Source organism: Choristoneura fumiferana, chromosome 27, assembly GCF_025370935.1.
Source record: "Choristoneura fumiferana chromosome 27, NRCan_CFum_1, whole genome shotgun sequence".
NCBI lineage: Eukaryota > Metazoa > Arthropoda > Insecta > Lepidoptera > Tortricidae > Choristoneura > Choristoneura fumiferana.
The window spans coordinates 6,860,337-6,879,775 of record NC_133498.1 but is presented as its reverse complement, the minus strand read 5'-3'; the positions used below and the strand labels follow the sequence as shown (position 1 = coordinate 6,879,775).

Below are 19,439 nucleotides of genomic sequence, written 5' to 3'. Positions count from 1 at the left end.
TATGATGGATTCCATTCAAGTTAAACTGCAATTTACAAGATAGAATTGTGTGTTAAAATGGCTTCCATACATCAAACAGTTCATAGCCAAAGTTATCGCCCCTGAGACAGGCGATGATTTGTCGAGAGCTCTGACATTGAGATTATTCAAATCCAAATATTCAAGTAAAGTTTACTAACTAGTAAACAATCAAACCAGTGATCTAAAGAATTTCTTTGCTCACCCGCGACCTTACGATAGCTACAAGCTTAAGAGATGCTATGCATTTCCTCCACCTCACACCACTCACCACACACCAAGCAACACTGCACACCGACACCAAGGTCCACAAACATTTACCACCTACATGCTTTTCAAAGTACTCACAGTCTGATGCGTAACTGCAATTACGATGGCTCATGCCAAAGTTATACACACAACCATATTCAAAAGTGTGTGTATAGAAGACCTTTGCTCAAGCATTCTAAGCTTAGTATCGTGTTCATGCAGTTCCTCCACCTCCACACTGTAAGAACACACACAAATCACACAAACCCATCCATCACCACCACCACACTACACTGGCGCGTTTTGATTCGAACTCAACCAGAGCAACACAACCATACACTATGCTACCAGATGTTAGACCAAATGGTGTGCAAAGAAATTCTTTTAGTTCATTGACCTTGGCAAAAAATTACTTAATCAAACCAGTATTAAGAAAGAAAGAAATAAATAAAGAAGACATACATCCTACATACATATTCACACGCATACATCCTAATCCCGTGGGAATATCGGGATAAAAAGTAGCCTATGTTTTATTACAGAGATCCAGTTATCTAACAGTTTGCATGTATATTTGTGTACATTATGGCAAATATTTTTTTTAACCTAGATGTACACCAAATTGCATTTTAAATCTGTGCAACTATTTTAATAAGAAAGAGTATCAAACCGACATTTATAATAGTAGGATGTTTTAATATTTTATCCTTGGGTATTAAAAAAAATCTGCCCTCAATTATGGTTGAAGCATGCTGCCTGATATATATAGTAAGTAGTTTGAATAGTATATTAAAATTGCTTTTTTTTTAATAATTAGGTTGTTGACACCAAGACGTGACTAATAAAAGACACTATAATTTCAGTTTCTTGACAGGTGAATTATTGCTAGATGGCGTTAGTATCGTGAGGTCCGTTTGACGTTAGTCTTGCTTGCGATTGGCTCATTTAGTTATTCAACCAATCACAAACGACTGGTTAGATCATTTCCTCAAAATCGTTATTTCCTTCCCAATATGGTTTTTTACTGAAGCTTATTTTCATAATCTCGTTTATTCCCAATTTTAATCGACAGACAGTGTCGACGGAGCTCCGCTACGGCGGAGCTCCTACTTTTGTGTTATTTTGGCCCTCCGGGCCGATGCAAACTTAACATAACCTAAACTACCTATGTTTCTGTGTTGATTAAATTTGGAAAAAATGCGATTGTGAGAATAAGGAAAAACATATTGGGAAAAAATGCGAATGGAAAATTTGCTACTAGGAAATAACGATTTTGGGGAAATGATTTAACGAGCCTCACAAACAAATGTCAAAGTTGTCAAACCTCACGTTACTAGTGCCAACTAGCCTGTCACAGAAACTCTTATTGGGTAGATTCCTGGGTAAAAAAAGTCAATTAGATTTATCAGAAAATATAGGACACGTACTTTTCTTTTGTCAATGAAAAAAAAATGACAAAGATAAAGCGCGTCAATCGGGAGTGGGGGCCCGTGACGTCAGTTCTAAAGTAAAGGTGCGGCCACATGCGGTCGCTCGACAATCGTTTCCAGCGTCAAATCTGGTCATGTGACATATAGCCATAAAACTGAAAATGTTGAGCTTCATAGCTGAAAAAAAAACTTCAATTTCGGAAAAAACACTTTTTTTTTCATTCACTCCAATTTATTTTATTTGTACCACTGCCATGACTACACTATACATTACACTATACACTAAAGGTGGTTGAGAAGTTAGCTTCAAAGATCAAGATCATTCCTGCAAGCAACCATCTTGTCGCTGCTGTTCGACGCGGCGACTTGACGCTGCTTTTTTGAGTCGCGGGAGATTCATAATAGGGTCACGTGACCAGATTTATCGCTGGAAACGAGCGTCGAGCGACTAGCATGTGGCCGCACGTTAAAAAGTGTACTAAGGTGTGACGTTACTTGGAACTAACCCTTAAATTAACAAAATTGCAAAAGTTCATGATGTAAACCTCGTCGTTACATTATAGTTATAGTCCAAAAAATTCTACATGAAAAAATATATACAAAAATGTAGTCTAGTATTATGTGCACACTGTCAATTTAAGGGTCTGGTTATATGTCCATATTTTTTTGTTTAATTGTTTGTTTTTTTAATTTAAAAGTAGTATAGTTACTTGAAATAAATACAATTGTTTTATTGAAAACAGAAAAAAAATATGCGTCCGATATTTTTTGTTAATCTAATTGACAGACTGTTTTTTTTCTTGTAGTCTATTTATCTATGGCGTCTTCTATCCTTATTATTTGCTAGTTTTATTTTTATTTGCTTACAGTAGTGTTTGTTTTAGACCGCTAATTCTACGGCAGTAAACGATGGTACAGTGGATGATTCGGACGAAACCGGTGCCTTGGTCATTGATGAAGGAAAGGTGATTAGAAAAAAAATACGAGGTTTATTGTCCCTGGTTTCGAAAAAAGGGGCCATTTGCATGTGTCTGTCTGCTCTCTTTTTGTTACACTGCAAACATCAGACAAAAATTTAGAAGTTTAGATTTGCCTTCGCAGCGAAAAAGGGTAGTAAGATCGTTTACGGTTAGACGGTACTGTGAAAGTAGTGCCATCTCTTTCGATATTACAGTAATTGCCAACACTACTTTCTCTGTCATGATTTCTAATCAGTGAGCTCTCTCATTTCGGGTTTGAAAGTGTTTTAAGGGCGTATCTAAACTTCTAAATACTTGACTTCAGGGGCTTTTGTCATGGGTGGAAATACTGGGAATGTCAACAGTGCTCTAGTGGATTAGTGGGATTTTTTTGGCAATTTTGGCCGCATTTAGACTGAAATTTTGATGTTATAGATTTTTGACTTTGAAATCTAGAACATAACAAAATCTCAGGATGTTTAACTGAAACTACATTTTCCATACTTTAAAGCTGCAGAAGCTGCGAAGCAATTCAATGATGTGTGTATAGTTCCCAATCCGCACTGCCCAGCAGTGGGACGTCTATGGGCTGAGATGATGATAATGTTGTATTCTTAGCAGAAAGGAAGGAAGTCTACCCCGAAGACGCCTGCGACCCCCAAAGCTAAAGAGGGGAAGGCGCCCCGAGGCCGTCCCAGGAAGGAAGACGCTAAAGAGGTGGAAGTGGAAGCTAAAGAGGTGGAGGAGAAGAAGGATGAGGAGATCGTGAGCAGGAGCGGGAGGAAGATACGGCCCAAGAGGTAAAGGGATTGGATATGTAAGATACGGAAAGGTCTAGTCACTGTATGACGCTGATTTATCTTTATCAGTCTATTAGTCACTAGTGCATACATATGGGATTGGATTACACGATGTTTAGTCAGAAAATAAACATTGTCACTAACAATCCTTACATAAACTGTCACTTGCCGAAGCGTTGTTTTGTAGCGAGAACAACATTTGCGATTGTGACGCACAATTTGACTGTAACGTCCATATTCTTGACTTCATCATCAGCCGGAAGATGTCCACTGCCGAATAAAGGCCTCCATAGAACGCCACAATGAACGACAACTCGCCACCGGTTTCTTTCTTGACTTACAGGACTTCAATTTGATTTTAGAAATACTTGACTTGACTTAGGCCCTATGTCACCTCCGTTGGCATCCGCATACTTGGCTGGTGAGGGAATACCGGTGGGTTTTTAATGGGTAGGCCTCCCCCCTTTCCTTCCTTCCCAATGAGGGCTATCGTTTTTTGTCTCACTAGATGGCGCACTGTTGCGTGAGGTTTTTAAGTATGGCTTTCAAAGTCTGTTATTACGGGCGTGAAAACAAAGTTTAGATTAAAATCATATTTAATACACCATAAAACCGTACCATAAAAATATCGAGCATGCCACAGTGTTGCATAGTCCCCGTTATGTTCGGAAAAAAGGGAGGACAAATGTTTCCGAAAGACAAGACTATCTCAAAACACAGACATTCATTGCCCCGGAACGCATATTTGCCATAATTAATTTCAGATATTGCAAAATATTCACAAAATTATTCTAATTATAAATAAACCCGCGTAGCTCACCCAAAAACTATGAGATTTGACATTTCGGAGACCTCACGCTACACTAGCGCCTCGAGTGGCGAATTCATACGCGATAGCCCTCATTGGAAGGACCGAAGGGGAGAGGAGAGTCCCATACACCCCCTGCGTCGTCCCCACGGCGCAGGGGTAGCGCGTAACGCATTTTCCCACTACAAAAAAAAGACCTTATGTCACCTATAGTCAACGGCTGTTATGAAGTACAGATCTAGTGAATAATTAGCTATCGTATTTTGTTGGAAAAGTTCGTATTTATCATGCTTTCTTAACTAGCTCGCTGAAGTTAACAAAAGCTAGTTGAAATAGCAAGATAAGTAAAGAAAGAAAGAAGACATCTCTCTATTGGGAGGGTGCGAAGTACTAGGTGGGGGTAGTGAAATCTATCGCAGCGCTCAGTGACCGAAAGAAGAAATAATCTAGGCTCTATCATCCGTCATACTCATTATGAATCTGTCATTAACAAAGCAATGTGTATAGACTTTTACTACATAATTTTATGTGTAATGATGCGAACTTGAATTATTGAACACTGTCCCTGTTTTGTTCTTAATTCCTCTACATCCTGGGCATGCCCAGCAACAATTGTCCTTATGAAACGGTTTGTGGTCGAAATTTTATATTGAGTGATACTCACAAAACCGGTCTTCAAAATGATACTCATTTTGATCTGAAAACGATATTTCATTTATTACTAGCGATATAAGAACAATTATATAATTTTACTATTATTAAAATAAACCATTAAGATAGCTTTATCTTTTCGTTTAACAGTAAAAGTACAACTAAACATGAAGTAAACAAACCCTGACATAACGAAAATAAAACCCACTTTTTGAATAAATTTTACTTACCTCATTTAATTTTAATGAGCAAAAATTCACAACCTTTTGTCCACCCAAATCACGGTATCACAGTAATTTTGTATTATAAATTAATACGTGATAGGTTTGATTTTTGTCACAATGCTGCGATGAAATTTCAAAACGTCAGAGCCTCAGAACCAAAAAAGTTGCGGACGCTAGGTGGCGCTGATGTCGTGCACACAGCCAATTGTATGTAGTATCTCTTCACTATACAAGGTATAGTCAAGTGCAAAAATATGTATCTATTTGAACCAATCAAAAATATGTTACCACAGCTTTATTACGTCGGAATAAGCGTGGTACATATTTTTGAAAAGTTTGACAAGTCCATATTTTTGCACTTGACTGTACTTAGTTTGACACTCACATTGATTGACATTGACTCAGCATAATGACCCCTGCAGCGCTGATTCAATTGAGGTACGAACTTTTCCGACAAAGTACGATGGCAAAATATTATTCACTGGGTTTGTAAATCCTGACATATAAAATGCAATGCTTACTTGTTGCATGCGACTGAATAGTAAGTATAGCATTTTTTCCAATGGTTACACTACACTGTCAATATTTAGAATCTTCCCACTGGATGCAAACAAAAGCTAATATATAATATTATTCCATTCCAGATATATGGACGAACAAACAGAAGATAACGCGACGCTGCCTTCGCCGGCGCCCAAGAAACGCCGCGGCGCGTCGCCTAGCGTAGAAAAAGAGAAACCAGAGCCCAAGGAGAAGCCTCAGGACAAAAATTTGAAGGCTTACAACACTGTACAACAGGTAAAGCAACCAATAATGAGCACCTCATAAACAATTTAAAAACTAAAATTATCTTTTATTTTCTGTATAAGCAAGGACTAGTTAGTGTCTTTGGCCCGTAAGACCACGTACGCACTATGCAGCTACCCGCACTGTCTCTTTCTCGGGCGATACTTTAAAGAGGGACTGCACTGTTAACCGGATAGTGCGTACTTGGCCTTAGGCGACTCAACCTAAAAAAATAGTTTTTGGTAAAAAAATGGTTTTTAATACAAGCTTTTTTTGCTGACTGTACTTTTTGTCGACTTTACCTGCATTGTCACGCAAACTACATTTGCATACCAAATTTCAAGTCGATGCCATTAACCATTGAAGAGTTCCGTCCTGCGGAGACGATCCTGGCCGGACTACCTGAATGTCACTACCAGATTATTGTATTGTCAAGCAATTTACTTAAGTATGGCAAATTTCAAGTCAATCCGATTTAAATTGATCGAATTTAACTTGCAAGATTTGACTACACACTGCGGGACAGATGAAACTGAAAGTTTGTAAAAAGGAACTAATTTAACGGCGGAATAGCCTAATGGTTAAGAACTTCCCTGATGATCAGAGTGATACACTAAGAAGTAATTTTTCAAATTTCCCACGGGATGAAGAACTAGCCTTTGTATATTTTTTGTTCTGTCACTAGTGCAAAACCGCGGGCTTGAGATAGTATGTAATAATATTACTGATTTGTTTAAAAAATCCTCGAATATTTCGAATTTATGTTAAAAGGTAAGTATAATTATTGTTTTTGCATTTCAGTCAGAACTACGAGAATTGAAAGAACCATTCAAAAGCGGTAAGTTCTTTTTTTACTATCTGTACCTGTTTTTAAATAAATATTTATTTGATAAAATATTCACTAGTAATTTTGAAGTAAAAATCTATAAAAAAAATAGTTAAATCACTCAACATACGTGATTTTATTACGTACAAATGTATAAATAAACATTTTTTAAAAACTTACTTTTTAAAACCTTTCATATTTATTCACGACGACGCCCGCGGAAAAACCTGAATAAAGTTACGAACATTCGGACTTGTTTTAAAACCATTGCCATAAAAAAAAATACGGACTCCCTATATTTACCGGTATTCTGGCTGTTTGAATCACAGTCATTGCCTTTTAAAAAAACAAAATAAGAGAAGTAAAAAACTTGCGTTCCTAGTTCAAATATTTTTCATTGCCGCGCGTTTCTTCAGTTCGATGCCGAAGTTATTTGCGTAATTACGTTAAATATGGACGAATTTATTCAAGATTCGTGTTTATTTGAAGATATTTACAGTCAATACGAAGATAAAAATGATTTTGACAAGTGTATCGAGAAATACGAGAATGCTTTGTCGTCAAATGCGAGTAAAAGTGATACGAAACAAACTTCAACAAAAGGTAAACTTTATCGTTTTATTTTAAATAAATATTGCTGCGTTTACTGTTACGCTCAGAAACGTCAACAAACATTAAATTTTAATATAAAATGTAGTGAATTATTAAGGCTCATAAATCAGTAATCATTAAAATTTGATTACCTTCGTAAAGAATATATTATTTCAAATATGTACCTAAACGATTTGTCTCTGAGTGTAGCAGTTATTGATTATTATTTTTTATAATTGCATATTGTAAAAGCCGTGGTGGCCTAGTGGTTTGACCTATCGCCTCTCAAGCAGAAGATCGTGGGTTCAAGCTCTGGTTCGCACCTAGTTTTTCTAAATTCATGTGCGAAATTACATTTGAAATTTACCACGAGCTTTACAGTGAAGGAAAACATCGTGAGGAAACCTGCACAACCTGCGAAGCAATTCAATGGTTTGTGTGAAGCTCCCAAGCCGCGCTGGGCCTGCGTGGGAACTACGGCCCAAGCTCTCTCATTCTAAGAGGAGGCCTGTGCCTAGCAGTGGGACGTATATAGGCTGAGATGATATTGTAAAAACTGTTATAAATTAAGTTTTTTTTTTATGGAATAATTCGTGTTTGGCATTAATTTAGTGTCAAATCTGGCCGTTTCTTTGCAATACGGTATGGGGTAAGTCTGGACAGCCTCGTCTAAAATGTTAAATCACTGTAGCATTTACAGAATTAATATCCTTTGTCCTTATAAAAAAAAAATATATATTTTACTAATATTTACAGATAATAAAACAAACGCAATCAGCGAGCAATCAAACAAATCACCAGTGAAAAAAATAATACCAGTTTTCGGTAAAAAACGGAATAAAGCAAGTGACATAAAAAAAGTAACGAAAAAGTTCGTCGCACCGACTAAAATCAATAATGATGTGAAAAAAGGAAATGAAGCAAATTTAACTGGGACATTACTCGACGATGAGCTGTCTGATCTTAATCGAAGTGTGAAGAATTTGAGTACAAATGAAATTACTGGCAACATTTTACCAGTCAATTTTATGGACGCCATTTCAGACAATGCTACAGAGCTCAATTTTAATACTTTTAAACCGAACGACGAATATATGCTTACTGGTACAGAATATAACAATAATTTCGCCAATACTGCCAATACTGATTTTCCTAATAATGATTATCCAAACACAAATATTCTAACCCAAAGTACACCTAAAGCTAAAACAAAGAAACATTCAGCATTCGAAGGATACATTTTCAATTCGATAAATCTACTCAACGATGATGAAGTACCACAGAATTTGTCGCAAGAAAGCGCCGTCTCTGAAAAATCGGTGGCATTTTCACGCAATAATTCCATAACTTCGGTTACTTCACTAGGCAAGACTTATAAAAACTTGGATGTCAAAAGTTTTACAGAACCTCAAGTAGTTAAAGGCGATAAAATACAATGTTTCAGCAAAAGTACAGAAAAGTCTATAAAGGAATGCCATGAAATACCGACTGAAGATAGCTTTTTAAAGCTATTCAAAGGTAGATTTGACGTGGACTCTTCCAAAAACCACAAAGTTGTAATGACAACAGAATTCGGCGATATAGGTTTCAATGTGTTCTACTCCGATTATATCAAAGATGTGGGAAATATGGAAGATTGTAATGCGGGTGGGAATGATGCAGAAACGAGAGTTTTGATTTTAAAAATGTACCCCAAAGAAAATGCTACAGTTAAAATGAATAAAAAGTGATTTCGAAGTTTGTCATTGTAATTGATTAAAGGTTTAAATGGTTTTAGTATTTGTTTTTATTCCATGTAGTTTTGTTTAACTATAGTACAGTGCAACTAGAATGCGAACGTCGCCCGAGACTCGTCGGTTTTCTTCGTTTTCCTGAAGATTCAAATGAGAAAGAAAACGAAAACTGATCTTTTGTCCGAATGTTTAGTGTAACTACTGCAGTCAAATATATTAATCAAATGTAATGTATAAAGACAGTAACGCTGCACGCCATGAGTCTAGTTGTTGAATGCAGAAGCCGCGATAAACGCAATGCGTTGACGGGCAGTTTGAAAGATAATCTGATGCAAACGTCAAACGCATCCGTTTAAAGGTTACGGCTGATTTCGGCGAGTGAACCTCAACGAAACGAGTGTACGCTACGGAGTTGATGTAGACGCCGCATCGCAAGCGCAGTGACCCAACCTCGCGAGTGAGGCGATCCGGTGACGCTACAGAGTTGATGTAGTGAGCGCATGCCCATAAAAAATCATATGAAGAATACTAATCGCTCGAGGCGAGGCGGTGCTGGCCGGGTGCCGGGTGGCTGTAATGAGCTGTGACCTTTACGCAGCGTTTATCGCATAAAACAACCGGGCGCTTAAACTGAATCTAAGTATTTAATAAGTAACAAGTACATATATCAAGTGTAGAAGCCAATGGCTAGGTAATTAACTTAGTGGAGGTCAAAAGGTTCGACAAAATGTTAACCGGTAGTCAGGTCATTTGACATCCATTCCATAGGTACTTATTGGAATTTTTTCCAGTCACTCATTTTGTATGGTACTTTTTTAATTGTTTGTCACACAATAGGCTGAATTCCTAAAAATGTTATAAACAGTCCGTCAGTTAGATTTCCAAAAAAATTCAGGCACTTTTTTCTTTTACTGTAAACAATAAAATTATCATTATGGACATACAGCCGATTAAATGATCGATGATGACGTCACACCTACGTACACTTTTTACTAAGAAGTGACGTCACGGGCCCCCACTATAACAACCCGCTTTATCTTGGTCATTTTTTGTTTCAAAACACGTATGCTATATTTTCTGATATATCTTAACTGATTGAAGTAAAAGAATTTATTTGCTCACCAGTGACTTTATGATAGCTATGCTGAAGAAGATGCGCGCTGGTTGATTTCGAAACGCGTCAGTGTAGCGTGGTAGTGGTGATAGATGGGTTTGTGTGATTTGTGTGTTCTTACAGTGTGGAGGTGGAGGAACTGCATGAACACGTATGTTTTGCATAAACTTAGCTATCATAAGGTCGCGGGTGAGCAAAGAAATTATTTTAGTTCATTGATATGGACCTCAGCAAAGTAACACCTGATTCAATAAATTATCTAACTGATCAACTAAACAGAATACCCTAGGAATGTCAACAGCTAAAGGAGTCATTGAACCGCAAATACAAAAACACAAGTGCAGTGATATACACGCATCAGCTCTAAGAGCTGCTAGTGTATTATTTTAATAATAATAATAATGTGATTGGTTATTTGGGAGTCATTTTGTATTTTTTTTTTAATACAAAAATACTCCAAAAAACCAATCATAATTTGATTGCTTAGTAGCGACATCTCTTGTCTGGGTGAGCGGTTGGTTCCGAAAGAGTGTGACGTCTCTCGATGAGAGCGGAACATAGATGTCGCTAGTGCTGCTGCATAAGTAGCGTAGTAGAAATAAGCAACCTGAGATATGTATGCATAGGAAAAATTCGTGTCTAGATTCCTGTCCAGCGGTGCTGTAGGGGTTACAGCACGCAGCACGGATTGCTGAGGACCTGGGTTCGATTCCCAGCGCTGGTCTCTTTTTCTGGTTTTTCTGTGAACAAATTAAACTACTTCCAAGCTTTCATAAGTATAACCTATTTATTGTTTGTCCAACAGCCGATCCAGAGCGAGAAAACATACTGATCACGTACCTGCCCTCCGGAGCGTATTGCGGAGTGAAGCTATTCCAGTCGCGGCCGACCAGCTTCAAGAACGAAGCCTCCAGGCTGCAGTGGGACAAGCAAGCCGCCTCTAACGCCATCACGCTCAAGCGGCAGCTTGGTAAGAAAAAATCACACCTGCATTAATATCAGCCACAGCGGAGCGTGCAAAAATATCTGACACGTCCTACCGGCCCTGTCAGATATTTATGCACCCTTTATTGTGTCAGATATTGGTGCTGGTGACTACATACCTTCCTGAGCATGTTGCATAAAGCTATTCTAGTCCCATTTCAATTTCACCAGCTTAAATCCAAATGCATAATATCGTTTTACACATTTAGGTTTTCTGTGAGACTAAAAATATGTGGAGCTTCGTCGATTTTGTCTTACTTGTTTATTTTTCGTTGTGTAAAATGTAAGTACATTATGCGCTTTCAATGTTATGCAATATGACTATTTATTATACTATTCGTTTATTATGCTAATATAGATTATATCATCCTATTCTCCGAAATTATTCATTTCGTTAATTCTTATGTCAGTTTAATTTTTTTCTATTATTTTAACAGAGAAAGGCCAAATAACGCCGCAGTCGATTTCGGCTCAACTGGTGATGGAGCTCAACCTCACTGATGAACAAAAAGCCATGCTGGACAAGGACAGAGATCTCGGTGAGTGATATAGAAATAGAAAATAATTTATTTGCCAAGATTAAAGTACATTACCTAAGTATTTACATTGGTCGTTCTGCAGATACTAGGTAAAAATTTACATGAACATTTTGCGTACTGTAATTTTACTGAAATAGGGTCTGTGTATCAATGAAAAATTAAGAATAGATCAATTTATCGGAATCTTTATTTCCGTAGCAAAATTTCCATTCGCGATTTTTGCTTTGTTTTTCAAATTAGCTTTTTTACTGAAGCTTATTTTAATGAACTGAAGAGTTAAGGTCGCGGGTGAGCAAGGTGATTGTTTCAGTGCATTGATATGGACTTCTGCAAAGTTACGCCGGATTCAATAAATTTAAATTTGAAGTTTATTTTCACAATCCCGATTTTTTCCAATTTTAATAGACACAGTGTCGACTACAAACTTAACATAACCTAAACCAAATATGGAAGTCGCAGGCGAAGTCCAAAAACCCAATTAGATTACTTAATATATAAAAATTACATTAACTCTTAAACCTAACTTAACCTAGGAGCCTGAGCCAATGCGATGTTAGCAATTGACTAACTCCTGGAGGCTGCGTCCGCCGCTGGCGCGCGGTGCTTGGTCAGCGCCTCGTGTTTCGTGCTCACGCGGCGCCATGTTCGCTTGGTCAGCTAACGCAGCTCGGTTGCGATGTCGCTAAATTTAGCGATCTGTAGGCACGTAGCCTACATAACAAACCTACATATGTTTCTGTGTCGATTAAAATTGGGAAACAACCCGATTAAGCCACAGTAAAATACCATAGTGGGAAAAAACATTTGGGAAATAAAACGAATGGAAATTACGCTGCAGGTAAATAACGATTTTGGAAAATGATCGTAGGTAACCAGCCTTGCTTGCCTTGCACAGCCAGCGCTGCTGTACAGTCGCCATCAAATATCATCGACATCAAATATTTCGGGGCGGCCAAGGTGATCAAAAATATCGAAACAGGAACTCTAATACTATTAAAAATAGAGTGCATGTTCCGATATTTTTGGCCACCTTGGCCGCCCCGAAATATCTGATGGCGATTGTACGTACATTACGTGTGGCAACACATGTTGAGTGGAGGCCTTTTTGGTATCCTATCGTGTCACCATTATTGTTAGTTTTTGTGTTTTTAGTCTTATTACTGTACGGTGGTGGTACTGATGGAACTAAATAGATCTTTCTTTCTTTCTTTCCTTTTGTAACACCGTGTAATACTTATTCATAATATCTTTTCCAGAAATAAAGAAGTCCCGTCTACACTTCCTCAAGACGGAGATGAAGCTTATCGAGTTGGACGCGAAGATAAAGACCTGTCTCAGCCTCGAGAAGGCCGATACGGAGCTATGCCTCAAGTTGATTGACGAGATCCTAGGTAGGTGGTTCGTAAATTGTAAACTACAACTTTGCTTTGAGGGTCAATCAACTTTTTAGTGTAGCTGGTTGCCATGGTAACGTCGTCTGGGTTACTTATAAAGCACATGTTTCACCATCCATTGATTAAATTTATTTGACGTATAAGTGAGATGCCGTCTCTGTTTGTTTTGTTCGAATAGACGGAGACGGCATGAAATTCGTTAATTAAATTCGAGCGTCCCCCCCCCCCTCTAAAATCTAAACCGGTGGGTGGAAAAATTTGAAAAAATTCAGAATGGTAGTAAGTATATCAAACTTTCAAGGAAAACTATAACGGCTAAGTTTGCTTGAGAATTATTAGTAGTTTAAGGGGCTGTTTCACCATCCATTGATTAAATTTATTTGACGTATCAGTGAGATGCCGTCTCTGTTTGTTTTGTTCGAATAGACGGAGACGGCATGACATTTATCCATCAAATAAATTTAATCAACGGGTGGTGCTTGTAACAGCCCCTTAAAGTATGATTTTATGGGATAAAAATCACTAAAGTTAGGAGTTGTGACAGTTTTGAGGTAGTTCCTTGTGGCTCAGCCATAAAGCTGAAAATGTTGAGCTTTATCGTTAAAAAAAAACTCTTCAATTTCGGCAAAAACAGTGTATTTTTTTTGCATTCATTCCAATTTCTTTTATTTGTACCACTGCCACGATTGCTACTAAATGAGATTAAGAAATCAGCTTTCAAGACCAAGATTATTTCTGCAAGCAGCCATCTTGTCGCTACTGCTCGACGCGGCGACTTGACGCTACTTTTTTTTGAGTCGCGGGAAGTTCAAAATCACATTCAAAATGGGACACGTGACCAGATTTATCGCCGCAAACGAGCGACTGCATGTGGCCACACCTTTATACAATGCTTCATATTGGAAGGGTGCGGAGTACTAGGTGGGGGTGATGAAATCTATCGCAGTAGCAAAGCAAAGTAGAAATAGTTCTGGCTCTGTCATCTGTCATACTCATATGAATATGTCATTAACAAAGCAATTTGTGAAGACTTTAACTACCTAATTTTAGTAATAGATGTTTGTGTTATGATGCGAGCTTGAATTATTGAACACTGTCCCTGTTTTGTTCTTAATTCCTCTACATCTCTGACATGTCCAGCAACAATTTTCCTTATGAAACGGTTTGTGGTTGAAATTTTATATTGAGTGATACTCACAAAATCGGTCTTCAAAATGATACTCATTTTGATCTGAAAACGATATTTAATTTATTACTAGCGATATAAGAACAATTATAATAGTTTTACTTTTATTCAAAGAAACCAATAAGATAGCTTTATCTTTTCGTTTTACAGTAAAAGTACAACTAAACATGAAGTTAACAAACCCTGACATAACGAAAATAAAACACACTTTTTGAATAAATTTTACTTACCTCATTTCATATTAATGACCAAAAATGAATTCACAACCTTTTGTCCACCCAAATCACGGTATCACAGTAATTTTGTATTATAAATTAATACGTTATAGGTTTGATTTTTGTCACAATGTCGCGATGAAATTTCAAAACGTCAGAGCCTCAGAGCCATAAAAGTTGCCGACGCTAGGTGGCTTTGATGTCCTGCACAGAGCCAATAGCTGTGTGTGTAATCATTCACTTCAACTCTCTTGACGACCAGATGGCCTAGTGGTTAGAGAACCTGACTACGAAGCTTGAGGTCCCGGGTTCGATTCCCGTGTATGAAAAATACGAATGTTTGTTCTCGGGTCTTGGGTGTTTAATATGTATTTAAGTATGTATCTATCCATATAATTATATTTATCCGTTGCTTAGTACCCATAACACAAGCTTTGCTAAGCTTACTTTGGGACTAGGTCAATTGGTGTGAATTGTCCCGTGATATTTATTTATTTATTCTTGGCACTACTTATACAAACTTTCGCATTTATAAATGGGATTTGCTCCTGCATCTGACCCCACCTGGTCACAACTAACCGATTTCAATAATTCTGTAACAGAATTAGATCTAGCCGCCCTGATGCTGCTGAAGCACCCGACCTGCATGGAGACAGTCAAGCGCATGCGCGTGTACGTCGGCAACGCGCCCTCCTGGGAGATGAGCGAGAGCGAAGCGCTCACCTTCAGCAAGCAGGCGCATCGCATACGGAACAAGGCGGACGCGCTGTTCATCACCATGCGGGTATGTCATAACCATCACCTCATCACCTGTCTGTTCTACAATGCTGTTTACAATATGTAGGGTACTTAAGTTTTCTAGGATGTTCCATTATATTTTTCTTTCACTTTCCGTTTTTTTTTTGTAAAAATAAAGTGAAACTTTATTTCGGCAAACCACACGTTTCGTGAGATTAATAGGTTTTGTGCCTTGGTCTGTTTGATTAAAATCAGTTTAAAAGACCAGTTGTCAAATGCCGCCGTACGTACGTACGTGTGTGTACGTATGTCTCGTTGTACGGCATTACATTATTACTTGCCATTTATCCAAAAAAATACAAATTTTTCTTCAATATACGCGACAGGAAACTGATAGCAGTTAAAACGATCGTGGAACTACCCTTGTACCAAAATAATATAAATAAATATATCACCGCTGCTATAAATCAGCATCCTACGGTGCCAGGATCATGGACCTTGGACCGATTACCCAGTTTCCTGGGTAAAAAAACACCACACTTTCCAGACTAGAAGTCATAGCACAGTAAAATCTGCAAAAAACTTATTTCGTCCTATTTACCAGGATTTGTTCGACGTGCCGGAAGGCCTGTCCTTCTGGGAGTACTTCAACGAGCGAGTCGCGCAGTTCAAAGCCGTCACCGCGGAGCTGCACGCCGACAAGTTATTAGAGATGGTGCACGAGCCTATAGGTAAGCGTTTTACTGTTGGACTAACCTCATAGGCCTGCATTAGGTCAGTCGAGCGTAGGTGCGGCGTGAGCTAGCGCTGCCTACCCTCTAATTGGCCCAATGCACGCCACTGCTGTGTGTAAAGTTGATTTTCTCAAAAATGGTATGAAATGTTGCAATTATTACATCATCAAAACTGTCGGAGAAAGTAACGCATCCTGGAGACTGGGCTAGTGTCCAGGAAGTAACCTCGTACTGTCCAGTAAGTATGAAATTTACTTCCTGGACAGTTACGGGCTCCTTTAAAAATTTGGAACCCGTTACAAACAGCGCGCGGGTCGATTGTATTGGGTGTAGTTAACTAGTATTTTGAAATGGGTCCATGTCATCATTATCATCATTATTATCACCATCAATCATCATCACTATTATCATTATCACATCATAATCACCGTCATTATCATTATCACCATCATCATTTTTGATAAAAGCAGTATACAAGCTTCGACCAGTAATCGCCACCCTGGCCTGGCCTCGTATCTTTGATGGCCTCACCTGGCGGCTACTTGTCCAGGATGGCTTACTTACTGATCTCTGCAGTAATGTACTATTAAGCTTGTCCTGGAGGATAGGGGAGATTTATGTCCAACAGTGGACGTCCTACGGCTGATGTGATGATGATAAACTTTGCCATGGCAAGTTTCTGTCGCAAATTGAAGAAATGACAGAGCGCAAGGCCCCGACGCAAGAGGGTGTTATAAGATTGACGCCGATGTCTGTCTGTCTGTGCCATCGTAGCTCTCAAACGAATGGACCGATGTAAATGCTTTGTAATTGTTTTTTTTTACGTGAAAGCGAGTTTTCTTGCGGTGATTCTTAGCTTATTGAATTTTCGTCCCTCTAATGGAAGTTCAGTAAAATGTATTAGCTCATGCGAGTGCAAAGCCGCAGCTTAAAATCTAATATGGATTATTTTTTTAGAAATGAGCCAACCCAGCCACCACACGATGAAGGCAGCCATCGACGCTGCCAATGAGGACGATGCGGCCGAATCTGAGGACGCGGCACAGAAGAAGAAGGCAACACCTGGTGAGGAAGACTCATATCAGTTACCTAACACAGAATTAATTAAGAGGACGAGGACGAACGTTGCAAGTGAAATAAAAGCTTTTATTTCATTGATAGGCACCATAATCTACTAAAAACCAATGAAAGTACATGCATTCGAAGGACCAGAAAGTGAAAAAATAATTTAAAAAAATCAGAAAGGCCAGCTGCATTCAATTTTTTTTTAATAAAAACTAAAACTAGACAGTCGGGAGCCATTCAAAATTATAATCGGCTCGAAAATACCCAGTAAGGGGTCCCGATTGTTTGAAAAGTATGTTAGCGATTGTGCTTTTTTAGGACGAAAGTTTTAAATGTTTCCTAAACAAACTCTTCATTATTCATGAATTACTTGAAATATTTATATAAAATTTACTTTATGTGTTTTTAGCTAAAGGCAAGAAAGAGAAAGTAAACAACACTCCATCAAAAACGCCGCTGAAACGACAATCTTCTAGAAAACAACAACAACAAGAAGAGAAAGAAGCAGAGAAGCCCGCGGAAGAAGAGCCAAAAGAACCAGACGTTAACGAAAAGGAAGAAACTGAAAAAACTGACGCTAACGAAACACCCAAAGAGAATGACGACACTGAGAAAACAAATGATATTGAAAAGGCAAATGACATTGACTCAGAAGAAGCTGATAAGGAAGTTGAAAAACTAAATGATCAGTCAGAGAAAACTGAAGAGAAAGAGACAGAAGCTGAAGAAAAAGATAAGGGTCAAGGTGATAGTGAAAAAGTAGAGGACAGTCCGAAGGAAAAGGAATCGAATTCTAAAGAAAAGAATGATGAAGCTAAAAGTAAACCTGAATCGAGTAAAGAGAAATCAGAGGAAAAGGAGAGTGAAGAAAAGGATAAAACTGTTAAAGACAGTAAAAAATCGAAAGAAGACAAAAGTTCAAGTAGTGAAAAGAATTCCAAAACTAAAGAAAAAAATTCAAAAGATGAAGCGAAAAACTCTAAAGATACTAAAGACGCTAAGAGTGTCAAAGTGGGGGATAAGCGGAAAGACAAGAAGGATGAGAAAGAGAAGTCGGAAGAGAAAGAGAAGGTTGATGTTGACGAGCCCCGGGCAAAGCGATCGAGAGAGGTGAGTCAAACAGAGTAAGGAGGTAGGATAAAAAGGGTTACAAATATCTGTTGGTCCCACACTACTAGGCCTTTATCGTGGTGACCGGATTCGGTAAAAGTTAATTAAATGTCAGAACCAAATTGAACACAAGCCAAATTCAGTCAAATGAGGTTGAGAGTGTGGTTGTGTGTAATGAGTGAAGAGTGTGGAACCGTGAATGGGCGCATGAGAAGAATAGGTAAGCACACTATGTTGCAATCAGTGTTGTGGCTTTTTTTACTGAGAAAACAGTTTTATTTTTATTTAAAAAAAAAACAAGAGACACGCGTTACATCGAGCTGCTTATAAAAGGAATGGAGGGAGGGAGAGGCAAGCCAGTGTTGCCATAATAAAAAACAAACAATACTCTTGTTGGGTTCCCAACACACTAAAACGAAACAAGTGGGACTTCAAGCAACAACCTTCAGCAGTGATTCAGTTTCGTGATAATTAAGACTTTTTAGCCAGTTGATGATCTTTTTTTTTAGCTAGAATTTTTTTAGGTAGGTAGATGAAAATATTGGGGTGCCCCTTATTTCGCATAACATTAATTGTCCTAATATAAATTCGCATAACAGACTTGGCATAACATAATTGTGCACAACAGCGAACTTGCATAATTATAAAGAAGCATAACACTTATTTAGCATAATAATGAATCCGCATAATTTTATCAAACGAGTGAATAAGCTTGTTCAGGGCAAAACCGACTCGGTTAGGTTAGGCTCAGAAGGCTGCTAGGCTTAACCTTCGATGTTAGGTATTTTTTATAGTAGCGCAATAATAATCATTTTATGTTTATACTGTTTTATACTTATGCAAAGTAATGTTAGCTATAGAGGTACTGTCTTTAGGGGTGGTGAATGGAAACCAAGGTTAACCTGTATGTATTTATTGCATTACTACGTACACAAGTGTTACGCGTGTGACCGGCAAAGGACAACTGGCGCGACTGGGTCCCTCTACCTTAGGTATCGCGTGACTCCGTGTACCTATAGTAATTTATGCCAACTTACCGTTTTGCCAATCCACATTATGCGAATTAATAATTATGCGAAATAACGTTATGCCAATTTCAATTAGGACAGTGCCAATTAATATAGACCCAAATATTGGACACGTTTTTTTGTCAATTAAACAAGAATGATGGAATGAAATGAATGCAGGCACTTTTTACGTGACGCTACGGGCCACTCCTGAACTTTGACGCGCTTTAGCTTCATCTTTCTTTGTGTAGACTACCGGATGGCCTAGTGGTTAGAGA

The 19,439-nt window shown here is 38.2% G+C and overlaps 2 protein-coding genes across 5 annotated transcripts in view; both read left to right on the top strand.

Moving 5' to 3' along the window:
* The window catches only part of Jasper (JIL-1 anchoring and stabilizing protein), a 29,321-nt gene that overhangs the window by 4,221 nt on the left and 5,661 nt on the right, over window positions 1-19,439 (top strand). Inside the window, exons 6-16 of one of the 4 annotated variants that reach the window (XM_074108923.1) lie at window positions 2,582-2,662; window positions 3,278-3,456; window positions 5,784-5,937; window positions 6,727-6,763; window positions 10,995-11,159; window positions 11,611-11,712; window positions 12,969-13,103; window positions 15,110-15,291; window positions 15,850-15,976; window positions 16,937-17,044; window positions 17,454-18,154. In XM_074108923.1, the coding sequence (XP_073965024.1) occupies window positions 2,582-2,662; window positions 3,278-3,456; window positions 5,784-5,937; window positions 6,727-6,763; window positions 10,995-11,159; window positions 11,611-11,712; window positions 12,969-13,103; window positions 15,110-15,291; window positions 15,850-15,976; window positions 16,937-17,044; window positions 17,454-18,154 (1,971 nt within the window). Of the gene's footprint in view, window positions 1-2,581; window positions 2,663-3,274; window positions 3,457-5,783; window positions 5,938-6,726; window positions 6,764-10,994; window positions 11,160-11,610; window positions 11,713-12,968; window positions 13,104-15,109; window positions 15,292-15,849; window positions 15,977-16,936; window positions 17,045-17,453; window positions 18,155-19,439 lie in introns of all 4 variants that reach the window. The other 3 variants (XM_074108921.1, XM_074108925.1, XM_074108924.1) reach the window with 3 other exon arrangements.
* LOC141443200 (uncharacterized) lies at window positions 7,203-9,072 on the top strand. Its single transcript, XM_074108413.1, has 2 exons — window positions 7,203-7,354; window positions 8,099-9,072. The coding sequence occupies exons 1-2, from the start codon at window positions 7,204-7,206 to the stop codon at window positions 9,070-9,072; spliced, it is 1,125 nt and encodes a 374-aa protein (XP_073964514.1). The 5' UTR covers window position 7,203.

What these genes read in the sequence shown, in the direction of transcription:
- LOC141443200 (XM_074108413.1), top strand. Translation starts at nt 7,204, where the DNA reads ATGGACGAATTTATTCAAGATTCGTGTTTATTTGAAGATATTTACAGT. An exon ending in GAAACAAACTTCAACAAAAG is followed by an intron (nt 7,355 to 8,098) that starts GTAAACTTTATC and finishes TAATATTTACAG; the next exon opens with ATAATAAAACAAACGCAATC.